The 25,398-nt window shown below is 42.6% G+C and overlaps 1 protein-coding gene across 4 annotated transcripts in view; it reads right to left on the reverse strand.

The window, feature by feature from the left end:
• Positions 1 to 25,398, reverse strand: part of entpd5a (ectonucleoside triphosphate diphosphohydrolase 5a) — a 61,236-nt gene that overhangs the window by 2,912 nt on the left and 32,926 nt on the right. For 3 of the 4 annotated variants that reach the window (XM_043697083.2, XM_043697084.2, XM_087989640.1), the window contains 6 exons: positions 20,972 to 21,051; positions 18,715 to 18,776; positions 9,746 to 9,847; positions 1,759 to 1,899; positions 1,612 to 1,668; positions 146 to 261 (listed from right to left, as the gene is read on the reverse strand). In XM_043697083.2, the coding sequence (XP_043553018.1) occupies positions 146 to 261; positions 1,612 to 1,668; positions 1,759 to 1,899; positions 9,746 to 9,847; positions 18,715 to 18,776; positions 20,972 to 21,051 (558 nt within the window). The remainder of the gene's footprint in view (positions 1 to 145; positions 262 to 1,611; positions 1,669 to 1,758; positions 1,900 to 9,745; positions 9,848 to 18,714; positions 18,777 to 20,971; positions 21,052 to 25,398) is intronic. The other variant, XM_043697085.2, reaches the window with a different exon arrangement.

A 25,398-nucleotide genomic window follows, 5' to 3' on the forward strand; every position in this document is an offset into this window, starting at 1 on the left:
TGACTAATCTACAAGATAACTTTGTTAATCATCTGTATTTTTAATAGCCTAGACTAACTTTATAAACTTGATAATGAAAGGAAACATTTCTTACAGTCTGTCTATAGCACATTAGAAAGTGAAGCTGAATAAACATCATGTTTACCTGTAGTTCTGTGTTATCATAGAATCCAAACCCTTCCTTGAGTAAGGCAGTGATGTATGTTAGATCCATGCATAGAAAGGGACTACCTTTGGTTGCTTTATTGAAGTTTTCACACACTGAAGAATTCAAAGTTCATAATTAAGCAGCAGGAAAACAGGAGTGATTTGGTTTCACTTTGATCTATTAGGAGATTGTATGACCACATGACAACTAGCAATTACTTTCTCTTTTTATAAATGTTTTTACTCCTTTAAAAAGGGCACTAGATTCATGGAAAATTATACATAGAAATTACAACATAGAAATAACATTTTATCCAACGGGTCCATGCTCCATATAAGCTTCCTCATACTCTGTTTTATTCTAACCCTTTCTCTCTCATGTACTCATCTAGCTTTCTCTAACAATACATTAATGCAATTCTTTACCAACTCGATGCAATAAGAAGAGCCAGGAAGTTTCTGCTGAGTTTGCTAATGTAGATCTTATTTCTGAGTTCCAAAGAAAGTCATACTGCACTAGAAACGTTAACTATTTCTCTCTCTACATATGCTGCCAGACTTGCTGAGTTTCTCCAGATTTTCTATTTTTCTTGTTTTTACCTTTTCTGGTTCCAGACTCTGTAACAAGTGAAACATCTTACCAAGTCTACCCTATTAAACCTTACCAAAATTTTAAAGATCTCTATTTGGCACCCCTTAGCCTTTTCTTTTTCAGACAAAATTAAACTCAGTCAGTTCAGTCTATTCTGATATGTACAATGTCCTTGTTCATCTGTGTGCATCTCTCCACTTCACCTGAGGAAGGAGCAGTGCTCCAAAAACTTGTGTTGGACTACAATTTGATGCAGTGTGACTTTTGACTTCATCTGTGTAAATCATCTTTTGAACACTTCTGTAGTCCTTCCATGCCCTCCTTATAATTATGGATACTCTGTGCTTTTCTATTGTATAATCATTTGAATAGATTTCAGTTTCTTGAACAATACCTTGATAGGTTTCAGCATTTGTGATATGATTATTATTGCCAAGATTGGCAATTATGCCTCATTGCCTGGTTTTCCACAAGAAGACAGTATTGTACTGTACTCTTGACCTACTGCAGTGTGTGCAAAGAAGGCATTTCCACAATATTATCAGTTGGTCCATTTTGATAACACTTTACTTAACTTAGGAAGGCAATAGGCCCTCACTAAAGCAAAGAGTTCACCCTGAAAATTACTACTTTGTACAAATTTTCCTCTCTAGTCCTTAAAATCTTGCTTTGGAAATTAGTTTTCGTCTGCCTTGGAATAGAATCATGTCTTTCCACTCAAAATAATATAGAAAATTCTGTTTTCCTTGCTGGTGAGAGGTTAGTTTGTTCTTATTACCAGTTCTATTTAGTTAGGGTAAGGATACAAACCTTTTGCAGAATTACTTCTAAGTACAGAATATTTCTATTTAAAAAGATTGTTAAAAAAATACCTTCTATTGCTTTTGTTTCAAAATCCTTCACACGTATAACGCCACCCTCCTCAACATCTAAAACAAATTAGAAATAAAGCTTTTGAAAACTTATTTTGATACGTGTAGAAAAATGAGATCAAAAACATAATGTAGCTGTTCACATACCAATAATTCCTGCATCTACAGCTCGATCGTAGTAATATGAAAATGCGTAGAATGTCCTCCTTTTGATTTCATCTTGCTGATCAAGTTTCTTTTGTATCAGCTTGATAATTTCAGTGTAGCAGGATTGGAAGCCAGAAGGAACTGTGATTACAAATAAATAACAATACTTGCATTTATATGTCACCGATTTGACTTTCTCATCCAGCAGATAAATTAACTCTGCAAGTTACCTTCTAAGCCATTCACCATCCTGACTTGGAAATTATCACTATTCCTCCACTGTCACTAGGTCAAAATCCTCCCTAAGGGCATTGTTTGTCAACCTACAGCAGGTGGACTGCAGTAGCTGAAAAGGGCAGCTCACCACCACCTTCCCAAGGGCAACTAGGGATGGGCAATGGATTCTAGCCAAGCCAGTAACACTTGCATCCCACGAGTGAATAAAAAAAATGATTAAAGTCAGTTGTGATTAATGAAATGCCCTATTAACATAACTTCACTATCTCCTGATTTATCCTCTGACCTATCGTATAGCTACTTCCCCTTGGTAAGGTACTACACATTAGACCACTTAAAAATAGTGGGGTACTATGTTACCATGGATACAGGATAATGGGGAGTCCAGTGGAGATTCACTAGACTGGTTCTGGGTATGGAGGGATTATATTATGAGGAGAGGTTGAATACTCAGAGTGGGATGAGTGGTGAACTTATTGAAACAAAAAACAAAGATTCTTAAGGGGCTTGATAGTTTCCCTTTGTGGAGGAAGTCTACAGCAAGAAGGCATAATCTCAGAGGAAGACTTTCTTCATGAGGACCATAAATCTGTGGAATTCTTTACTGTAGAGGCTGGGTCGTCACATTTTTCAAGGCTGAGAAAGACAGATCTTTAACAGAATGAAGGGGAAAAGAAAGGAAAATGGAATTGAGGATTATCGGTTTAGCCCTAATCTCATCGAATGGGGGAAACACTCTAAACTCCCACAAGCAGTAATGTGAGAACAATCACATCATCTGTTTTAGTGATGCTAATCGGGAAATAAAATATTGGCCAAGACAATATCTCCACCATCACTCATTGAATGTGGCATGGTTTCTTTCATGATTACCTGAGAAAACCAACACATCCTCTACACAAATTCCCATACAAAAATTATACTTCTCCTCTACGACAGTATCAACCTAAACTTTTGTTTTCTGGAGTAGGAGCCAAATCCACAATTTTACACATCAGAGCAAGGTGCTGTCCATGGAACAATTGCTAAGACAAGGACCTTTACATAAGTCTTTCTACCTAGGCCACAAAGGCCATGTCCATGGGAGAAAGAGAGGTATTCATTCATTCGTAGAGTCATACAGCATGGAAATGGACCCTTTGGTCCAGCCAATACATGGCAACTATAATCCCAAACTAAACTAAATCAATCTGACTGCGCTTGGCCCTCCAAACATTTCTCATTCATGTATAGAACATAGAACATTACAGTGCAGTACAGGCCCTTTGACCCTCGATGTTGCGCCGACCTGTGGAACTAATATGAAGCCCATCTAATCTATACTATTCCATTATCATCCATATTTATCTAATGACCATTTCAATGCCCTTAAAGTTGGCGGTCACCTGCTGTTGCAGGCAGGGCATTCCATGCCCTTACTACTCTCTGAGTAAAGAACCTCCCTCTGACATCTGTCCTATATCTGTCACCCTTCAATTTAAAGCTATGTCCCCTTGTGCTTGCCATCACCTCTGAGGAAAAAGGCTGTCACTCTCCACCCTATCTAATCCTCTGATCATCTTGTCACCTTAGTCCAAGAACTCCCCACCTACGTTCGGGACACCACCCATGCCCTCCACCTGCTCCATGATTTTCGCTTCCCCGGTCCCCAACGCCTTATTTTCACCATGGACATCCAGCCCCTGTACACCTCCATCCCCCATCACGAAGGACTCAAAGCCCTTCGCTTCTTTCTTTCCCGCCGTACCGACCAGTACCCTTCCACAGACACCCTCCTTCGACTGACTGAACTGGTCCTCACCCTGAACAACTTCTCTTTCCAATCCTCCCACTTCCTCCAAACGAAAGGAGTAGCCATGGGCACCCGCATGGGCCCCAGCTATGCCTGCCTCTTCGTAGGATATGTGGAACAATTCATCTTCCGCAACTACACTGGCCCCACCCCCCACCTTTTCCTCCGCTACATCGATGACTGTATCGGCGCCGCCTCGTGCTCCCACGAGGAGGTTGAACAGTTCATCTACTTCACCAATACCTTCCACCCCGACCTCAAATTCACCTGGACAGTCTCAGATTCCTCCCTCCCCTTCCTCGACCTTTCTATTTCTATCTCAGGCGACCGAATCAACACGGACATCTACTACAAACCAACCGACTCCCACAGCTACCTGGACTACACCTCCTCCCATCCTGCCCCCTGTAAAAACGCAATCCCATTCTCCCAATTCCTTCGACTCCGCCGCATCTGCTCCCAGGAGGACCAGTTCCAAAAACGCACATCCCAGATGGCCTCCTTCTTCAAGGACCGCAATTTCCATCCCGACGTGGTCGACGATGCCCTCCACCGCATCTCTTCCACTTCCCGATTCCCCGCCCTTGAACTCCGCCCCTCCAACCGCCACCAGGACAGAACCCCACTGGTCCTCACCTACCACCCCACTAACCTTCATGTACAGCGCATCATCCGCCGCCATTTCCGCCACCTCCAAACGGACCCCACCACCAAGGATATATTTCCCTCCCCTCCCCTATCAGCATTCCGTAAAGACCACTCCCTCCGTGACTCCCTCGTCAGATCCACACCCCCCACCAACCCAACCTCCACTCCCGGCACCTTCCCCTGCAACCGCAGGAGGTGCAAGACTTGCGCCCACACCTCCCCCCTCACCTCCCTCCAAGGCCCCAAAGGAAACTTCCATATCCGCCACAGATTCACCTGTACCTCCACACATATCATCTATTGCATCCTTTGCACCCGATATGGCCTCCTCTATATTGGGGAGACGGGCCGCCTACTTGCGGAGCGTTTCAGGGAACACCTCTGGGACACCCGGACCAACCAACCCAACCACCCTGTAGCTCAACATTTCAATTCCCCCTCCCACTCCACCAAGGATATGCAGGTCTTTGGACTCCTCCATCGTCAGACCACAGCGAAACGACGGTTGGAGGAAGAACGCCTCATCTTCCGGCTAGGAACCCTCCAACCACAAGGGATGAACTCGGATTTCACCAGTTTCCTCATTTCCCCTCCCCCCAGCCTGTCTCAGTCAAATCCATCAAATTCAGCACCGCCTTCCTAACCTGCAATCTTCTTCCTGACCTCTCCGCCCCCACCCCAGTCTGACCTATCACCCTCACCTTGACCTCTTTCCACCTATCACATTTCCGACGCCCCTCCCCCAAGTCCCTCCTCCCTATCTTTTATCTTAGCCTGCTGGACCAACTTTCCTCATTCCTGAAGAAGGGCTAATGCCCGAAACGTCGATTCTCCTGTTCCCTAGATGCTGCCTGACCTGCTACGCTTTTCCAGCAACACATTTCCATCTCTATCCTTCACAAAACCGTATTGATTATCCCTAATCAAATTATTCCTTTCCAGATGATTATAAATCCTCTCTCTTATTATCCTTTCCAACACTTTACCTACAACTGAAGCAAGGCTCACTGGTCTATAATTACTCTCCTTGAACAAGGAAACAAATTTGCTATCCTCCAGTTTTATCATTATTCCTATAGAAAATGACGATATAAAGATAAAAATCAAAAGCTTTGCAATCGCCTCCCTCGCTTCCCTGAGAATCCCATTCGGCCCAGGGGACTTACCTGTTTTTACACTTTCCAGAATTGCTAACACCTCCTCCTTGTGAACCTCAATTCCATCCAGTCTAATAGCCTGTATCTCAGTATTCTCCTTGACAACATTGCTTTTTCTTGTGTGAACACTGACGAAAAATATTCATTTAGCGCTTCTCCTATCTCTTCGGATTCCACACACAACTTCCCACTACTGTCCTCGACAGGCCCTAATCTTACTGTAGTCATTCTTTCCTTTCTGACATACTTATAGAAAGCTTTAGTGTTTTCCTTGATCCTATCTGCCAAAGACTTCTCATGTTCCCTCCTGGCTCTTCTTATCTCTCTCTTAGCTCCTTCCTGGCTAGCTTGTGATTCTCAAGCACCCTAACTGATCCTTCAAGACTCAACTTTATAGAAGCCTCCTTCCTCTTGACAAGAGATTCAACTTCTTTAGTAAACCCTCGCTTGACCACTTCCTCCTTGCCTGACATGTACATACTTATCAAGGACATGCAGTAGCTGTTCCTTGAACGAGCTCCACATTTCAATTGTGCTCGTCCTCTGCAGTTTCCTTCCCCATCCTATGCATCCTAAATCTTGCTTATATACCTATCACTTTTTATTGCTAAAGTAAACGTAACCGAATTCTGGTCACTATCACCAAAGTGCTCACCCACCTCTAAATCTAACACCTGGCTTGGTCCATTACCCAGTACCAAATCCAATATAGCCTCACCTCTTGTTGGCCTGTCTACATACTGCGTCAGGAAATCCTCCTGCACACAATGGACAAAAACTGACCCATCTAAGGTACTTGAACTATAACATTTCCAGTCAATATTTGGAAAGTGAAAGTCCCCATAACAACTATCCTGTTACTTTTGCTCCTATCCTGAATCATCTTTGCTATCCTTTTCTCTATATCTCGAACATTTTGGAGACCTATAGAAAACTCCCAACAAGGTGACCTCTCCTTTCCTGTTTCTACTACCTTAGTAGACAAGTCCTCATCAAACGTCCTTTCTGCCATTGTAATACTGTCCTTGACTAGCAATGCCTCATCTTTTACCACCTTCCCTGATCTTACTGAAACATCTAAATCCCAGAACCTGCAACAACCATTCCTGACCCTGCTCTGTTTATGTAGTTGAAATGGCCATAACATTGAAGTCCCTGGTACAAACCCATGTTGCAAGTTCACCCATCTTTTTCTGGATACTCTTTGCACTGACGTAGACACACTTCAAATCACCTTCCTACCTGCTGGTACACACCTGCGACCTTGAAACCTTATTCATGACCTCACTACTCTCAACCTCCTGTATGCTGCAGCTACAATTCAGGTTCCCATCCCCCTGCTGAATTAGTTTAAATCCTCCTGAATAACATTAGCAACAACCACCCCTTGCTGCCCCCCTCCCCCCCCCCCCCCCCCCCCCCCCCCCCCCCCCGGATATTGGGACCCCTCTGATTCAGGTGTATATTATCCAATTTGTAGAGGTCCCACCGACCCCAGAATGAGCCCCAATTATCCAGGTATCTGAATCTCTCCCTTCTGCACCATCCCTGTAACCCATGGGTTCAACTGCTCTCTCTCCCCCCATTCCTTGCCTCACTAGTACAAGGCACAGGTAACAAACCAGCGATTACAACTCTGTTTGTTCTAGCTCTAAGCTTCCACCCTAGCTCCTTGAACTTCTGCCTTACATCTCCATCTCTTTTCCTACCTATTCCTGACAAACGTATAGAAAGCTTTAGGGTTTTCCTTGATCCTACCTGTCAAAGACTTTCCATGTCCCCTCCTCACTCTTCTTAGCTCTCTTTAGGTCTTTCCTGGCCAACTTGTAACACTCAAGCGTCCTAACTGAGCCTTCATGTCTCATCTTTACATAAGCCTCCTTCTTCCTCTTGACAAGAGATTCAATCTCTTTAGTAAACCACGGTTCCCTTGCTCAACCACTTCCTCCCTGCCTGACGGGTATATACATATCAAGAACACGCAGTAGCTGTTCCTTGAATAAGCTCCACATTTCAATTGTGCCCATACCCTGTATCATAATCGCCTTTCTCCCAGCTATAACTCTTGCCCTGCGGTACATACCTATCCCTTTCCATCGCTAAAGTAAACGTAACTGAATTGTGAGAGGCAGGTCACTATCACCAAAGTGCTCACCTACCTCCAAATCGAACACCTGGTCCAGTTCATTACCCAGTACCAAATCCAATGTAGTCTTGCCGCTTGTTGGTCTATCTATATACTAAAGCAGAGTGCTTTAGGGAACATCTCCGGGACACTCGCACAAATCAACCACACCACCCCGTGGCCTAACATTTCAACTCCCCCTCCCACTCTGCCGAGGACATGGAGGTCGTGGGCCTCCTTCACCGCCGCTCCCTCACCACCAGATGCCTGGAGGAAGAACGCCTTATCTTCCGCCTCGGAACACTTCAACCCCAGGGCATCAATGTGGACCTCAACAGTTTCCTCATTTCCCCTTCCCCCACCTCACCCTAGTTCCAAACTTCCAGCTCAGCACTGTCTCCATGACTTGTCCAGACTTGTCCTACCTGCCTATCTCCTTTTCCACCTATCCACTCCACCCTCTCCTCCCTGACCTATCACCTTCATCTCCTCCCCCACTCACCTATTGTACTCTATGCTACTTTCTCCCCACCCCCACCCTCCTCTAGCTTATCTCTCCACGCTTCAGACTCTCTGCCTTTATTCCTGAAGAAGGGCCTTTGCCTGAAACATCGATTTCACTGCTCCTTGGATGCTGCCTGATCTGCTGTGCTCTTCCAGCACCACTGATCCAGTATCTACATACTGTGTCAAGAAACCCTCCTGCACACATTGGACAAAAACTGATCCAAGGTACTTGAACTATAGCGTTTCCAGTCAATATTTGGCAAGTTAAAGCCCCCATAACAACTACCCTGTTACTTTCACCCCAATCCTTTCCTTGACATCTCTGCAACTGTTTAGAATCCATAGAAAACTCCCTACATGGTGATCTCTCCTTTCCTGTTTCTAAGCTCAGCCCATACTACCTCAGTAGACCAGTCCTCATCAAATGTCCTTTTGGCCATCATAATACTGTCCTTGACTAACAATGCCACACCTCCCCCTTTTAGGGGGAGTTATCTAAATGTCTTTTAAATGTTGTAACTGTACACGCATGGAAATACATAAACATAAGAAATAGGAGGAGCAGACCATCTGACCTGCTGAGCCTGCTCTGCCATTCAATGACATCTTTTCGTGAATTCAGCTGCACTTACTGCTTGCTCACCATAACACTTAATTATTTTATTGTTCAAAAATCAATCTGAATCATGAAGATCCAGTTGATGGGAAAATAATTGTCCAGTCATACAACATGCAAACTTGTCCATGCTGACCAGGTGGCTTCAATTCAACTAGTCATATTTGTCTGCATCTGGGTCATATTCCTTGAAACATTTCCTATCCATGTACCTCTCCTAATGTCTTTTAACTGTTGTAATTGTTCGCACTTCTACCACTTCCTCTGACAGCTCGTTCCATATATGCACCATCATTTGTGTGGAAAAGTTGCCTCTCAAGTCCTTTTTAAATCTTTTCCCTCTCTCCTTAAGCCTATTCCGTCTAGTTTTGGGCTCCCCTGCCCTGGGGAAAGTCAGTGGTTATTCACCTTATATATGTCCCTCTTGATTTTATAAATCTCTGTAAGGTCACCCAACAATTTTCTATGCTCCAGGGAAGAAAATCACAGTCTGTCAACCTCTACCTGTAACTCAAATCTTCCAGTCTTGGTAACATCCTTGTAAATCTTTTCGCACTCCTTCCAGTTTAATAACATCCTTCCTATCACAGGGCGACCAGAAGTATACACAATACTCCAAATATGGCCTTACCAATGTCTTGTACAGCTGTAACGTGATATCCAAACTCCTGTACTCACTGCTCTGACCAATGAAGGGAAGCACTTCAAACGCCGCCTTCACTATGCCTGTGATGCCCACTTTCAAGGAATTATGTACCTGCACCCGCAGGTCCCTCTGTTCAACAACACTCTCCATGGCCCTATCATTAACTGCTCCAGTTTGTCTCACCAAAATGCAACACCTCGCATATTGAATAAGTTTTGTACAATTGCAGTTGTCCAAATGTGGGGTAATGTTATCTTACCTTCTTTTATTCCTCCAAACTTATAGTTGATTCCACTAAATTTCCATTCAGCTTTCAAAGACGGTGGTAAACATGAACTTGTAAATAGTTTGCTGTCCACATCTGGAAGCAAGTATGGACAATGTTTGGAAGGATGGAATTGAGAAAACTAAAAATCCACAATGTTTTAAAAAAATGCAAGCAGTCTACTGAAACTTTAAAAGTCCTGTCAAAGTAAAGGAAAACCTATTTTTTTCCAAACACACTGACACAAAGATCAGTACAGTGGTAAACAGTGAAGAGGACAGCTGTAAACTGCAGGAGGATATTAACAAAATAGTCAGGTGGACAATGCAGTGGTAAACAGAATTCATCCTGGAAAAATGTGAGAGAATGCACTTGAGGAAGGCTACAAGGCAAAGGGTTACTATGAATGGAAGAATCTTCAAAAATGCTGAAGGTCAGAGGGATGGTCGTGAACATATCCACAGTTCCCTGAATATAGCAGGACAAGTTGATAAGGTGATTAATAAGGTTCATGCAACATGTGTCTTTATGAGCTGAGGCACAGAATACAACACCAGGGAGTTTATCTTGGAACTGTACAAAATGCCGGTGAGGCCACAACTAGAGTACTGCAACAACTTGTTCTGATCATATTATGGGAAGAATGTGATTGCACTAGAGAGAATGCAGAGGAAGTTTACCAGGAGACTGCTTGGACTGGAGGGTCTGAGCTATGAGAAAGGTTTGGACAGGGGGGAGTTGTGTTCCTTGAATCGTGACGATCGCAAGGGATGGAGGTGCATAAGATTTTGAGGAGCGTAGGTAGAATTGATAGCAAAGCACTTTTTCCATTAGTAGAGAGGTCAATAATGAATCAGTGTGGACATAATGGACCGAATGTATTGTAGATATCTATGAACGAAGTGAGAATATCAAGGGATCATCTCAAAGTCACCCCTTTGACAATTTCTGATCATGGATTCTATCCCAATAATTAAATTATGAGGGAATTAATTAGATGAAGTACATAAAGCATTAAGTTCCACTGAGTACTGACAGTCTCATTCTCCAATTGTTACACCTGGTGTTAATCTAGAAGTCAACATGAATGGACAGTGGCCCTAAAAGATTCTCCTCTTTGTGGGAGTTACTGCACACCTACAATAACTTTGTTTTCAAGTCAGTTTTACTGCGAGGATACATTTGTACGAAAGTAGACTGTGCCAACAAATAAAGTCATAGAGATGTATAGCATGGAAACTGACCCTTTGGTCCAACTCATCCATGCCGATCAGATATTCTAAATTAATCTTGTCCCATTTGCCAGCATTTTGCCCATATCCCTCTAAACCCTTCTTATTCATTTACCCATCCTGATGAGTTTTAAACGTTGTAATTGTACCAGCCTCCACCACTTCATCTGGTTGCTCATTCCATACACACATCACCCTCTGTCTGAAAAAGTTGCCTCTTAAATCCCTTTTACATCTTTTCCATCTCATCTTAAACCTGTACCTCTAGTTTTGGACTCCCCTATTCCCGGGAAAAGACCTTGTCTCTTTACCCTATCTATGCCCCTCATTATTTTATAAACCTCTATACAGGTCACCCCTCAGCCTCCGTTGCTCCAGGGAAGACATCCCCCGTCTATTCAGCCTGTCCCTATAGTTCAAACATCCTTGTAAATCTTTTCTGAACCCTTCCAAGTTTCAAAACATCCTTCCTACAGCAGTGAAACCAGAATTGCATGCAGTAGTCCAGTTGTGGCCTAACCAATGCCCTGTACAGCCACAACATGACCTCCCAACTCCCATACTCAATGCACTGACTAAGCAGACCAAACACCTTCTTCACTATCCTATCTACCTACGACTCCACTTTCAAGGAACTATGAATGTGCACACCAAGGTCTCTATGTTCAGCAACACTCCCCAGGACCTTCCTAATTTGCCTTTTCAAAATGCAGCACCTCACATTTATCTAAATTAAACTCCATCTGCCACTCTTCAGCCCATTGGCCGATCTGATCAAGATCCCATTGTACTCTGAGGTGACCTTCTTCGCTGTCCACGATACCTCCAATTTCGGTGTAATCTGCAAATTTGCCAACCATATCTCGTATGTTCAAACTGGGAAAAATGAAACTTGTGTCATTTTTATAAATTTGAAATCAAGTAAAACAAAGTGCCACAGAGCCACCCTATCCTCAGAATTACTAAACACCCCCAGTGACTCAGATGCAGGTTCACCACGTGATTCAGCTGTGGCCCACTGAAATAAGAGGTATTCAGGATTTATTTTCTAACCTGTGTGATCCATCCATGAGAGGCAAGGGAGGAGATAGCTGGTGTCCTGGCAGATGCATTAAATACTTCGCTGGCCACAGGCAAAGTGCCTGATGACAGGAGGATAGCTGATATAGTTCCTTTGTTCAAGAAGGGCAGCAGGGATAGACCAGGTAATTACAGTCCAGTTAGTCTGAGGTCAGTGGTAGAGAAATTATTGGAAAAATTCTGAAGTTCAGGATTAATCAATACATGGAAGGCAGGGACTGATCAAGGATAGTCAGAACTTGTGGTACACATTGGTAGCAATGAGATAGCTAGGAAAAGGGATGTGGACCTGAAAAGTGAATATGGGGAGTTACGTTGGAATCTAAAAGGCAGGACAAGCACAGTAGTAATCTCAGGATTGGTACCAGTGCCACAGGCTTCAGAGATGTGGATCACTGAGATACCTTCTGGGGAAAGTGGGACCTGTACAAGAAGGATTGGTTGTACCCGAGCTGGAGGGGCACCAATATCCTGTACGGGAGGTTTGCTTGAGCTCTTTGGGAGAGTTTAAACTAGTTTGGCGGGGGATGGGAACAGGAGCTATGGATCAGTAGCTGGTGAACAAGCAGATACACTGTGCAGAGAATCTGTGAGGAAGGATAGACAGTTGATAGCAAAGCTGCAGTCAGTGTGATGGGCTGAAGTATATATATTTTAATGCAAGAAGTGTCAGAAACAAGGGTGATGAACTTAAAGCATGGATCAGTACTTGGAGCTATGATGTTGTAGCCACTGCGGAGACTTGGATATCACAGGGGCAAGAATAGTTGTTGGATATTCAGGGTTTAGATGTTTCAAAAGGAGTAGGGAGGGAGGTAAAAGAGGTGGTGATGTGGCATTGCTAATCAGGAATAGTACCACAGCTGCAGAAATGGAGGTCATTGAGGACAGTTTGCTTACAGAGTCAGTATGGGTAGAAGTCAGAAACAGAAAAGGATTGGTTACTTTATTGGGAGTTTTCTATAGACCACTCCAATAGCAACAGAAACAGAGGAGCAGATTGGGAGGCAGATTTTGGAAAGATGCATAAGTAACAGGGTTGTTGTCATAAGTCTTTTCAACTTCCCTAATATTGATTGGAACTTTCTTGATGCAAATAGTTTGGATGGAGCAAATTTTGTCAGGTGTGTCCAGGAAGGATTCCTGACTCAATATGTAGATAGGCTGACTAGGGGGGAGACCATATTGGATTTGGTGCTTTGCAATGAATCAAGTCAGATGTCAAATCTCTCTTGGGAGTGCATTTCAGTGATAGTGATCATAACTCCCTGAACTTCACTATAGGCATGGAGAGGGACAGGAGCAGACAGTATGGGAAAGTATTTAATGGGGGGAGGGGGAATTACCATGCTCTTAGGTAGGAACTGTGGAGCATAAATTGGAACAGATATTCTCAGGGAAGTGCACAACAGAAATGTGGAGGTTGTTCAGGGAGCACTTGCTACGAGTGCTGGATGTATTGTCCCACTGAGGCAAGGAAGGGATGGTCGGGTGAAGGAACCTCAGATGACAAGAGATGTGGTACATCTAGTCAAGAGGAAGAAGGAAGCTTACTTAAGGATGAGGAAGCAAGGATCAGTCAGGGCCCTGGATGGTTACAACGTAGCCAGGAAGCAAGTGAAGAATGGACTTAGAAGATGTAGAAGGAAGCATAATAAAGCCTTGGTGGGTAGGATTAAGGAAAACGCCAAGGCATTCTATGCTTATGTGAGGAACAAGAGGATGGCCAAAGTGAGGGTTGGGCCGATCAACAATAGTGGAGGGAACTTGTGCCTTGAGTCGGAGGAGTTGGGGTGGTCCTTAATGGATACTTTGCTTTAGTATTCACTAATGAGAGGGACCTTGTTGTTTGTGAGGACTGCGTGAAACAGGCTACTTTGCTAGAACAGGTTGATGTTAAGAAGGAGCATGTGCTGGAAATATTGAAAAACATGAGCATAGATAAGTCCCTGGGCCAGATGAGATATACCCAAGGTTACTATGGGAAGTGAGGGAAGAGATTGTCGCGCCTTTGGCAATGATCTTTGCATCCTCACTGTCCACTAGAGTAGTACCAGATCATTGGAGGGTGGCAAATGTTATTCCTATGTTCTAGAAAGGGAATAGGGATAACCCTGGGAATTGCAAACCAGTCAGTCTTCTGTTGGTGGTGGGCAAGTTGTTGGAGAGGATTCTGAGACAGGATTTATGATTTTTTGGAAAAGCATACTTTGACTAGAGATAGTCAGCATGGCTTTGTGAGAGGCGGGTCATATCTCACGAGCCTTATTGAATTGTTTGAGGATGTGACAATACACACATATGAAGGTGGAGCAATGGACGTGGTGTATATGGATTTTAGCAAGGCATTTGATAAGGTTCCCTATAGTAGGCCTATTCAGAAAGTAAGGAGGCATGGGATACGGGGAAATTTGGCTTTCTGAATACAGAATTGGCTGGCCTATAGAAGACAGAGGGTGGTAGTAGATGGAAAGCATTCAGCCTAGACCATGGTGACCAGTGGTGTTCTTCATGGGTCTGTTCTGGGACCTCTGCTCTTTGTGATTTTTATAAATGACTTAGATGAGGAAGTGGGAGGTGGGTTAGTAAGTTTGCCCATGACAGGAAGGTTGGAGTTGTGGATACTGTGGAGGACTATTGTAGACTGCAACAGGACACTGACAGGATGCAGAGCTGGGCTGATAGGTGACAGATGCAGTTCAACCTGGGAAAGTGAGAATGGTTCATTTTGGAAGGTTGAATCTGAATGCAGATTACAGGGTTTAAAGGCAAAATTCTTGGCAGTGTGGAGAAACAGAGGGATCTTGGTGTCCACATCCATAGATCCCTCAAAGTTGCCACCCAAGCTGATTGGGTTATTAAGGAGGTATATGGCGTGATGGCTTTCATTTGCAGGGGGATTGAGTTTGAGTTTAAGAGCCGCGAGGTTATGATGCAGCTCTATAAAGCCCTGGTTAGATCACACTTGGAATACTGTGTTCTGTTCTGGTTGCCTGATTATAGGAAGCATGTGGAAGCTTTAGAGAGGGTGCAGAGGAGATTTACCATGATGCTGCTTGGACTGGAGGGCATGTCTTATGAAGAAAGGTTGAGGGAACGAAGGCTTTTCTCGTTGGAGCAAAGAACGATAAGAGGGGACTTGATAGAGGTGTACAAAAAGTTGAGAGGCATAGATAGATAGGATAGTCAGAGACTTTTTGCCAGGGCAGAATTTTAAGGTTTAGGTGAGACAAAGAACAAAGAACAAAGAACAAAGAACAAAGAACAAAGAAAATTTACAGCACAGGAACAGGCCCTTTGGCCCTCCAAGCCTGAGCCGATCCAAATCTACTGTCTAAACCTGTCGCCCAATTCCTAAGCATCTGTATCCCTCTGCTCCCCACCTACTCATGCATCTGATCAGACGCATCTTAAATGAATCTACCGTGCCTGCCTCTACCACCTCTGCTGGCAACGCGTTCCAGGCACCCACCATCCTCTGTGTAAAGAACTTTCCGCGTGTATCCCCCTTAATCTTTTCACCTCTCACCTTGAAAGCGTGACCTCTCGTTATTTTCCCCTTACCCTGGGAAAAATCTTATCGCTATCTACCCTGTCTATACCCTTCATGATTTTGAAAACCTCAATCAGGTTCTCCTTCAATCTCATTTTTTCTAATGAGAACAAATTTAACCTACTCAACCTCTCTTCATAGCTAGCACCTTCCATACCAGACAACATCCTCTGCTCCCTCTCCAAAGCTTCCACATCCTTTTGGTAATATGCTACCAGAACTGAACACAGTATTCTAAATGCGGCCGAACCAATGTCTTGTACAATTTTAACATGACCTGCTAGCTCTTATACTCAATACCCTGTCCAATGAAGGCAAGCATACCATATGCCTTCTTGACCGCTCTATCCACCCATGCAGCAACCTTCAGGATACAATGGACCTGCACTCCCAGATCTCTCTGCTCATCAACTTTTCCCAAGGCTCTTCCGTTCACTATATAATTCGCTCTAGAATTAGTCTTGCCAAAATGCATCATCACACATTTGTCTGGATTGAACTCCATCTGCCACTTCTCTGCCCAACTCTCTTTATTCTCCTGTATTCTTTAACAGTCCCTTATGCTTTCTGCTACTCCACCAATCTTTGTGTCATCTGCAAATTTGCTGATCATACAAACAGTACCCTCTTCCAGATCATTTATGTATATCACAAACAACAGTGGCCTCAGCACTGATCCCTGTGGAACACCACTGGTCACCTTTCTTCATTTCAAGAAACTCCCTTCAATGACTGCTCTCTGTCTCCTGTTGCTCAACCAGTTCCTTATCCACCTAGCTAGAACACCCTGCACACAGAAAGTGAAGTCACAAGGTATCAGTTTACCATGGGAAACATTGTCAAATGCCTTACTAAAGTCCATGTATATGACATCAACAGCCTTCATCTATCAATTTGGTCACTTCCTCAAAGAACTCTACTAATTTGGTAAGGCACAATCTCCCCCGCACAAAACCATGTTGCCTATCACTGATAAGCCCATTCTTTTCTAAATATAAATAGATCCTATCCCTCAGTACCTTCTCCACCAACTTTCCCACCACTGACGTCAGGTTCACTGATCTTTAGTTACCCGGAATATCCCTACTACCCTTCTCGTATAAGGGTACAACATGAGCAACCTTCCAGTCCTCCGGCACATCACCTGTGTTTAACGATGCCACAAAGATATCTGTCAGGGCCCCAGCTATTTCCTCTCTTGCCTCCCTCAGCAACCTGGAATAAATCCCATCCGGTCCTGGGGATCTGTCCAACCTCTAGCATACCCAACACATCTTCCCTACTTATGTCAACGTGATCCAGACTAATCAAACTTCTATCTCTAATCTCAACATTCATCATGTTCCTCTCCTCCATGAACACTGATGCAAAGTAATCATTTAGAATCTCACCCATTCTCTCAGGTTCGACACACAGCCTTCCTTCATTATCCTTTAGTGGACCAATCCTTTCTCTAGTTACCTGCTTGCTTCTTATATAAGAATAAAGTGCTTTTGGATTCTCTTTAATTCTGCTCACTAAAGCTATTTCATGACCCCTTTTAGCCTGTTTGTTTCTTCGTTTAAGACTGGTTCTACTCTCCCGATATTCCTCCAGGGCCCGTTCTGTTCTTAGCTGCCTGGACCTTATATAGGCTTCCCTTTTCCTCTTGGCTAGTCGTATGATTTCTCCTGTCATCCACGGTTCACAAATCTTGCCTTTCTTACCTTTGCCTTCAATGGGACATGCCTATCCTGCACTATCTTTGAAATCCTCCCATATATCAAATGTGGACTTCCCTTCAAATAGTTATGTCCAATACACATTTCCCAACTCATGCCAAATTTTGATATAATTGGCCTTGGCCCAGTTTAATACTCTTCTCTTAGGACCACTCTCAGTTTTGTCTATGATTATTCTATAACTTACAGAACTGTGGTCACTATTCCCAAAGAAATCTAACACCGCAACTTATACCACCTGGCCTGGCTCATTACCCAATACCAGGTCTAATATAGCACCTTCCCTCGTCGGACTAATGACATACTGCTCTAGAAAACTCTCCTGGACACTTCTTGCAAATTCTACTCCACACAGACCTCTGACGCTAAGTGTATACCAGTCAATGTCACTTCTTTACATAGAGCGGTGGGTGCGTGAAACGCACTGCCACAACTTGTAGTAGAGTCAGATACATACGGGACATTTAAGTGAATCTTGGATAGCCACATAGATGGTAGTAAAATTAAGGGTATGTTGGTTAGTTTGATCTTAAGAGTAGGATAAAAGGTCAGCACAACATTGAGGGCCAAAGGGTCCTGTACTATACTGTACTGTTCTATGTTCTATGTTCAATATGGATTTGTTAGAAGTCAAATTTAATTAATCTTTTTTGAAAAAATTACTAAATTTAAATGTGGGTAGTGCAGTTGATATGGTTTACATGGACTTCAGTAAGGCTGATAAGATCCTACATGAATGGCTGTTCCTAAAGGTAATAGCCCATGGGATCCAAGGAAAGTTGTCAGACTGGATCCGAACATTGGCTTGCAAATAGGAGGAAAAAGGTGATGGTGGAGGTTTGGCTTTGTAATCGAAAGCCTATGACTAGCGGCGTACCACAGGGTGTACATAATTATGATAGGCATACACGGAGTAGATCGCGAGAATATCTTCTCCATGACAAATGTGTCTAAGACAAGGCATAAGTTTAAGGTGAGGAACAAGGCAATCTGATTATGATTCTTCTCACCCAGACAGTAGCATATATATATATATATATACAATGTGCTGCTGCCTGAGAGGATGGTGCAGGTAGGTACTTTCCCAGCATTTAAGAAAAATCTGGATGAGTACTTAAAATTCCAGGGCACAGTAGTCTATGGACTAAGTACAGATATTTGGGATTAGTGTAGTTTGGTGCTTATTGCTTGACATTGACACGGTGAGCTGAAGGGTCAATTTCTATGCTGTATGATCCAATGGAGTCGTAACACAATGAAAAGTCTTATAAATTCCAGTGACAACTAGAGTAGGGCAGAACTCTAACACTTCCCTTTTTTTTGAACTACAAAACCAAGAAATATTTAGTCAGTAATTAAAAATGAGATTGCACTTGCCTTTTGCATCCAATGCTCCTAAAACAGCCAATCTTGCTACTTTCAGTCCAAAACCTAAATAACTGACAATCAAGAATAAAAAATACATCAGGACCTTTAGCAAGAATCCTACTAATATTCTAGTAACATGCATTATCATTTTGTTTCTGTAAAATTATACAAAAATATTTTTTCAATATTGATTGCTGCTGCTAATCCTTGGGAACCAGAGTAAAAAGGATCTAAACCTTCACTTGGCTGAAGGGACTGGTTAACCTAGCAGCACTTCAACAATTTTATTGTTAATGCAATACTTTCTTCAAAGAATTGGCAAATATGTAGACTGCAAAATATGGAATGTGATTTTGCTGACTGGAAATGTCCTATGGTAATCCATGCTGTGAACTGCTTTAGTTGATCTCACCACACTACAGGTGAACCTGGTGTTCCTGGATGAAAGGTCATGGTTGACAGGACCGGGAGTATGTGGAGAGTGGTGGATCATGGAGAAGAATGGTAAAACAGGAGAAAAAGGTTCTTTTTCCTAATCATTATCAATTGACCACAGCCAGAGAGTACAAGGACATGCTTTGAGTCAGGACAGGCTCGGCTCGGCTCTGACGTGCTCAATAAATCTACTGCCTAAGTTCAGAATGGAAAGGAAAACATTCTTTAGAAATATTAATCGGGGGAGGACGACGACTTTTGGTCCACTATGTCCGTGTCACCTTTCAGCATGAGCAACTCACTAAGTCCCACTTGCCACCACTCTACAATTTTCTTCTGCTCAGAAAGTTCTTTAAATTTCTTTTGAAAGCCTCTAGTGAATTTGGCATCATCATAATCTCAGGTACCCATTCCAGATCCCAACCATTTTTTGCAAAAACAAAGCATTTCCTCACATGGCTATTCTTTTTGTCAATCACCTTAAGTCAGTATGGCCTCTGGTTCTTGACCCTTCTGTCAATGTGAACATTTTCTGCTGATTTACTCAGCCCAAATCCCCTATTATCTTGAACATCTCTTTTCAAATCTCTTGATCCTCTCTAAGGAGAACTGGTCAGCTTCTGCAATCCATCTTCATGGATGAAGTTCCTTAAAATTTGGTAATTCCTTTGAATCTTTCAACATAATGTCTTTTCATCCTTTTTAAAATTATGATGCCTAGTTCCAGCTGTGGCAAATGTTTTATATGGGTTCACCAAAACTTCCTTTGCTTTTAAACTGAATGGTCAGCACTTCAAGTGTGAACAAGGGAGAGGGTTTGCAATTCTCTGGTCCCCTGGCATGACCTCTGTAATTAAGGAAAATTGGAAGATGATGGCCAGTGTCCCTACAATTTCCACGTTTAACTCCCTGTTGTACATTTGCAGAACTCTGCAAGCATCTGTGTGACAACAGTGTAGTATGGGTCAGTTAGGTAACTGAGATTTCGAGAAGATAGAGTAATGATATAGATAAGAATCAAAATGTACATCACTATCTTCATAAGGCATCAAAATTGAGAAGTTTAGATCGTCAATCTTAGGGGAGGATACATACAACAATAAATATAATTGAAAATCCAAGGTAATACAGCAAACAGCAGGTTAAAGGGTCACTGGTGCAAACTACAAAAAGGACAGAAATTCACTAGTCCAATCTGAAATGGACAAACCGGAGAGGAGAAGGTTTGGCTCAATGTAATTAGTGGTCAGGTATTGAGACTCACATGAACCTAACACTTGTTTTACGTGACTGTCAAGAACTTGAAACATCATCTGACTCAATATTGGATTGGACACATTTCAAACGTCTTTGGGGCAAGAGATGGTAGAGTACAAACTACATTTTCTGTCCCCAGTAGAGGGGTGTAACAAAATTTCCCACAAATGTTTCACTGGTGTCAGGAGGTTTGTCACACAGGAAAGTAACATATGCAATGGATTTCCAGGTAAGATGAATGAGGCAAAGACAATGAAATAATTTGAGGTTACTGTATGATACCTGATTGATCAAGCACACAGTTGTCTCAATATGCTAATGCATTCGTAGCACAACCTAAATTTTTATTAAAGAAGTCAAGCTTAAATATTCAATAATGTGTACAAACATATGGGTCTCAGACAATTGACTCAAAGCCCTTAATTGGATTACCTGGATGAACAAAGATGGACAGTTACAATCAACTAGATTTGTTATCAATACTCTACAACAATGTTAGTGCACTCAACAACATTTAATTACCATTGGTTTATCTTCAATGCAAAAATTGTCGAGTTAGTATTATGTAACATACCTGTGGGTGTACAGCTTGTAGAAATTGTTAAACATTTCAAAGGAACTGATATAATCTTTAGGCGCAGCATGAAGTGTACTCTGCAAGATTAAAACAAAAATGTCAGCTCAATGCAAACTTAAATATACATATTCCCTTGTCATAGAGACAGAGATGTACAGCACAGAAACAGACCCTTTGGTTCAACTCATCCATGCTGACCAAATATCCTAAATTAATCTCATCCCATTTGCTAGCATTTGGCCCATATCCCTCTAAATCCTTCCTATTCATATACCATTGTTTTGCCTTTTAAATGTTGTAATTGTATAAGCCTCCACCATTTCCTCTGGCAACTCATTCCATATACGCACCACACTACGTATGAAGAAGTTGCCCCTTAGTTCCTTTTTAAATCATTGCCCTCTCACCCTAAACCTATACCCCCTAGTTTTGGACTCCCCCAACCCAGGGAAAAGATCTTATCTTTTTACCCTAACTGTGCCCCTCATGATTTTATAAACCTCTATAAGGTCATGCCACAATCTCCTGTAATCCAGGGAAAGCAGCCCCAGCCTGTTCAGCCTCTCCCTATAGCTCAAACCCTCCAACCCTGGTAACATCCTTGTAAATCTTATCTGAACCCGTTCAAATTTCCGATAGGAGAGAGACCAGAATTGAACACAATATTCCAAAAGTGACCTAACTAATGTCCTGTACAGCTGCAACATGACCTTCCAACTCCTATACTCAATGCTCTGACCAATAAATGAAAGCATACCAAACATCTTCTTCACTATCCTATTGACCTGTGAGTTCACTTTCAAGGAACTATGAACCTGCACTCCAAGGTCTCTTTGTTCAGCAACACTCCCTAGGACCTTACCATTAAGTGTACAAGCCCTGCATTGATTTGCTTTTCCAAAATGCAGCACCTCACATTTATCTAAATTAAACTCCATCTGCCACTCCTCTGCCCATTCCTCTTTGGGGCAATACTTATTTAACAAAGGTTGAGGAGTCTGTGTAAATATCTGTTGAACTCATGCCCACGAGAAATAGACTGGACTTGATTAAAAACTAGACACTAGACTAATAGCCGGAATAATACCTGCTTATGAGGAAAGGCTAGACAGGCTAGGTACGTACCCTCTGGAGTTTAAAAAACTCAGCGGTGACTTAATTGAAACATACAAGATCCTGAGGGGATTGACTGGGTGATTGATGAAAGGGATTCTATTGTGGGAGAATCCATAAATACAGGTCACTGTTTAAAAATAATGCGCTGCTCATTTAAAGCAGAGGGTTGAAAGTACAGAATTTCGTTCCTCAAAAGGCAGTGGATGCAGAATCGTTAAGTATTTTTATGGCAGAGGAAGATAGATTCTTGATTACCAAGAGGATGAAAGAAGATCAGGGGCATGGGGAAAAATATTGAGTATCAGTTACCTCACAACAATTCATTCAATTAGGAAGGGCATGAATATGACCGATAAAAGTCTTAAGAGGGGGTAAATGATAATATTTGAAAGGGCTTGGGAGGTTGTGGCTGTACAGGACATTAGTTAGGCCACTTTTGGAATATTACGTGCAATTCTGGTCTCCTTCCTATCGGAAGGATGTTGTGAAACTTGAAAGGGTTCAGAAAAGATTTACAAGGATTTTGCCAGGGTTGGAGTATTTGAGCTATAGGGAGAAGTTGAACAGGCTAGGGCTGTTTTCCCTGGAGTGTCGGAGGCTGAGGTGGTGACCTTATAGAGGCTTATAAAATCATGAAAGGCATGGATCAGAGGCCTGGGTGAGAGGGGAAAGATATAAAAGAGACCCAAGAGACAACCTTTTCATGCAGAGGGTTCCAGTATGGAACGAGCTGTCAGAGGAAGTGTTGGAGGCTAGTACAATTGCAACATTTAAAAGGCATCTGGATGGGTATATGGGTATAGGAAGGGTTTGAAGGGATATAGGCCAGGTGCTGGCAGGTGAGACTAGATTAGGTTGGGATATCTGGTCGGCATGGACGAGTTGGATAAAAACATTCTATTTCCCTGCTGTTCATCTCTATGACTCCATGACTAGCGAACTTAATTTAAATAAGTCAAATTTATATAATTTATTCCCATTTGATTGAATTAACTAAGAAAGATTTTATAATTACATTGAATCCACAGATAAAATGCTGAAAGAGCAGAAAGCAGGCCAGGCAGCTAAATGTATGTGTGACTGAACTGAAAATAACTTATGAGTTCTTATCAGTAGCTTGAATGCCTAGTGACCTTGGTACTACCCTGAGCTGCTCATCAATATAATGTAGTAACTTGGAGGTAATGAGGACTGCAGATGCTAAAAAGTCAGAGTCAATAAAATGGGGAGCTGAAGAAAAGTACAGCAGGTTAAGCAGCATCAAAACAGCAGGACTGTCAATGCTTCGGGTAGGACCCTTCATCAGGAGATTATGAAGATCCAGTCTGGAGCATTTTATTGACTCAATATATTGTTGTAGACAAAGTTGGCCTCTCAAGGCTACAAGATTAACACCAAACAAAGGCTCCAGAGGAGAGATAAAAATGCATCTGAGAGTGGTAGATAAGACCAGGAGTACCTGACACCCTGCAGCAAGGTATTTTGATTAATATAAGTCTAAACAGACCATGCTAGAATTCAAGTAATGTAAGGCCTACTGCTTCTCAATGTTTAAATATCTGATAAATTCCTGATTAAGCAGGGTCTTGCTTCATAATCTGAGGTAGAGTTCTCCTAATATGTTGGCAAAATTGACAATTGTAACCTGTACCTGAGACTCCTGAGATTATTTTATACAATAATTTACCACAACAGAGGATAGTATCCTGTCACCAAGTCACTCTTTATTTGCACATAGAAAGTCCTTGACACTGATCCAGCTTCCTCAGAGCTAGCTCTCAGAATGAATAGAACCTCAACACTCCTCCTACATCTTTCAGCCATGGCCCTCTGATTGGACAGATTAATAGTCCCAATTAGGGACTTGCATTCTATGAGGCCCACCTGGCTGACCTCAATACAATCATTACATCTCTTCCCCTAACCCCTTAGTCTGAGGACATAGGCCGATTTTTTTCTTTGTAGCTCCTCCTGGGACACTATAGAACCAGATCAGGTTTCTCCAACTCTGACTCTGATACAGGCAGCATGAAACACACAGTAGCTCATCTCTTGTGTCTGGAGCATCTTGGAAGAAATTCATTCTTTTCTTCAGGCAGCAAAGGCATTGAGGCGGCAATATTTGCCTTGTCCATCTCAGATTCTAAAGTACCTTCAACGCTTGATGGAGAAGAGAACCTACAGGTTTCGGAACAGTCCCAAACACTATCAAGGAGCCAGGTACATTTTGCTCCTGCACCATTTGAGAGTTTGCAACTTTCATATGATCCATGTGCCTGTTCAGGACATTCACACCTATACCCAAATGTCACACATCATAGGACCTGACCTCATGTCGACCATTCCTCTTACCCATGCAGAACCATTCCCATGGTTCCTCCATTAAAAACTTTATCCCCTGAAGTAAACTCTCTCACTTAGCAGAGTCCTGTTTCCAGCACTGACATTCCATCCAGGTCTGGGAAGATCAGATTTAACCTGGTGTGGAGTCTTCTCCCCATCTGTTGGAACCATCCCTGCAGTTGCAGAGTGGTCCTGTCATCAAATATGAACTGAGACAGTTTGGTATTGTTATGACACGGGATAAGATGTCCTGCTTAATTTAAAACCAGCAACACAGAAAAGATTTATCCCGTGCAGTAATCTGTAAAATTCGAGTGGCCAAGAACTATGTAAAGTAAAAATTAACAACTTTATTTCTTAAAGTATAGCAGAATAATTAACTAACCACTATTTACAATTTCTTTCTCTAACCGATTTTTCACTTTCCCTTCTATAATACTAGTCTGATAAAACTCCCAATTAAGATTTACAAAACACTTCTGATCTCAAAACCAGGCAGCTGTAGGTTCTTGTCTTCAGATCTTTGTGTCTTCTTTTCTCTTTGTTAGGAATTTCTGCATCACAGGTTACTGATCGAAAATGTACTTTTAAGAGAGATATTCTTCCAAGCAGTCTGATACAATGCTAGGACTTGATAGTTCTTCTCTCAACTGTTCAATATTCCCCTGGTTTTATACTCCAGAGCAGATTAGATTAGATTCCCTACAGTGTGGAAACAGGCCCTTCGGCCCAACACGTCCACACTGTCCCTCCGAAGAGTAACCCACCCAGACCCATTTCTCTCTGACTGATGCGCCTAACACTATGGGTAATTTAGCATGGCCAATTCACCTGACCTGCATATCTTTGGACTGTGGGAGGAAACCGGAGCACCTGGAGGAAACCCACGCAGACACAGGGAGAATGTGCAAACTTCACACAGATAGTCACCCGAGGCTGGAATTGAACCCAGGTCTTTGGAGCTG

Source organism: Chiloscyllium plagiosum, unplaced genomic scaffold (genome assembly GCF_037043375.1).
Source record: "Chiloscyllium plagiosum isolate Xiang-an unplaced genomic scaffold, Cpla_swu_hap1 HiC_scaffold_8, whole genome shotgun sequence".
NCBI lineage: Eukaryota > Metazoa > Chordata > Chondrichthyes > Orectolobiformes > Hemiscylliidae > Chiloscyllium > Chiloscyllium plagiosum.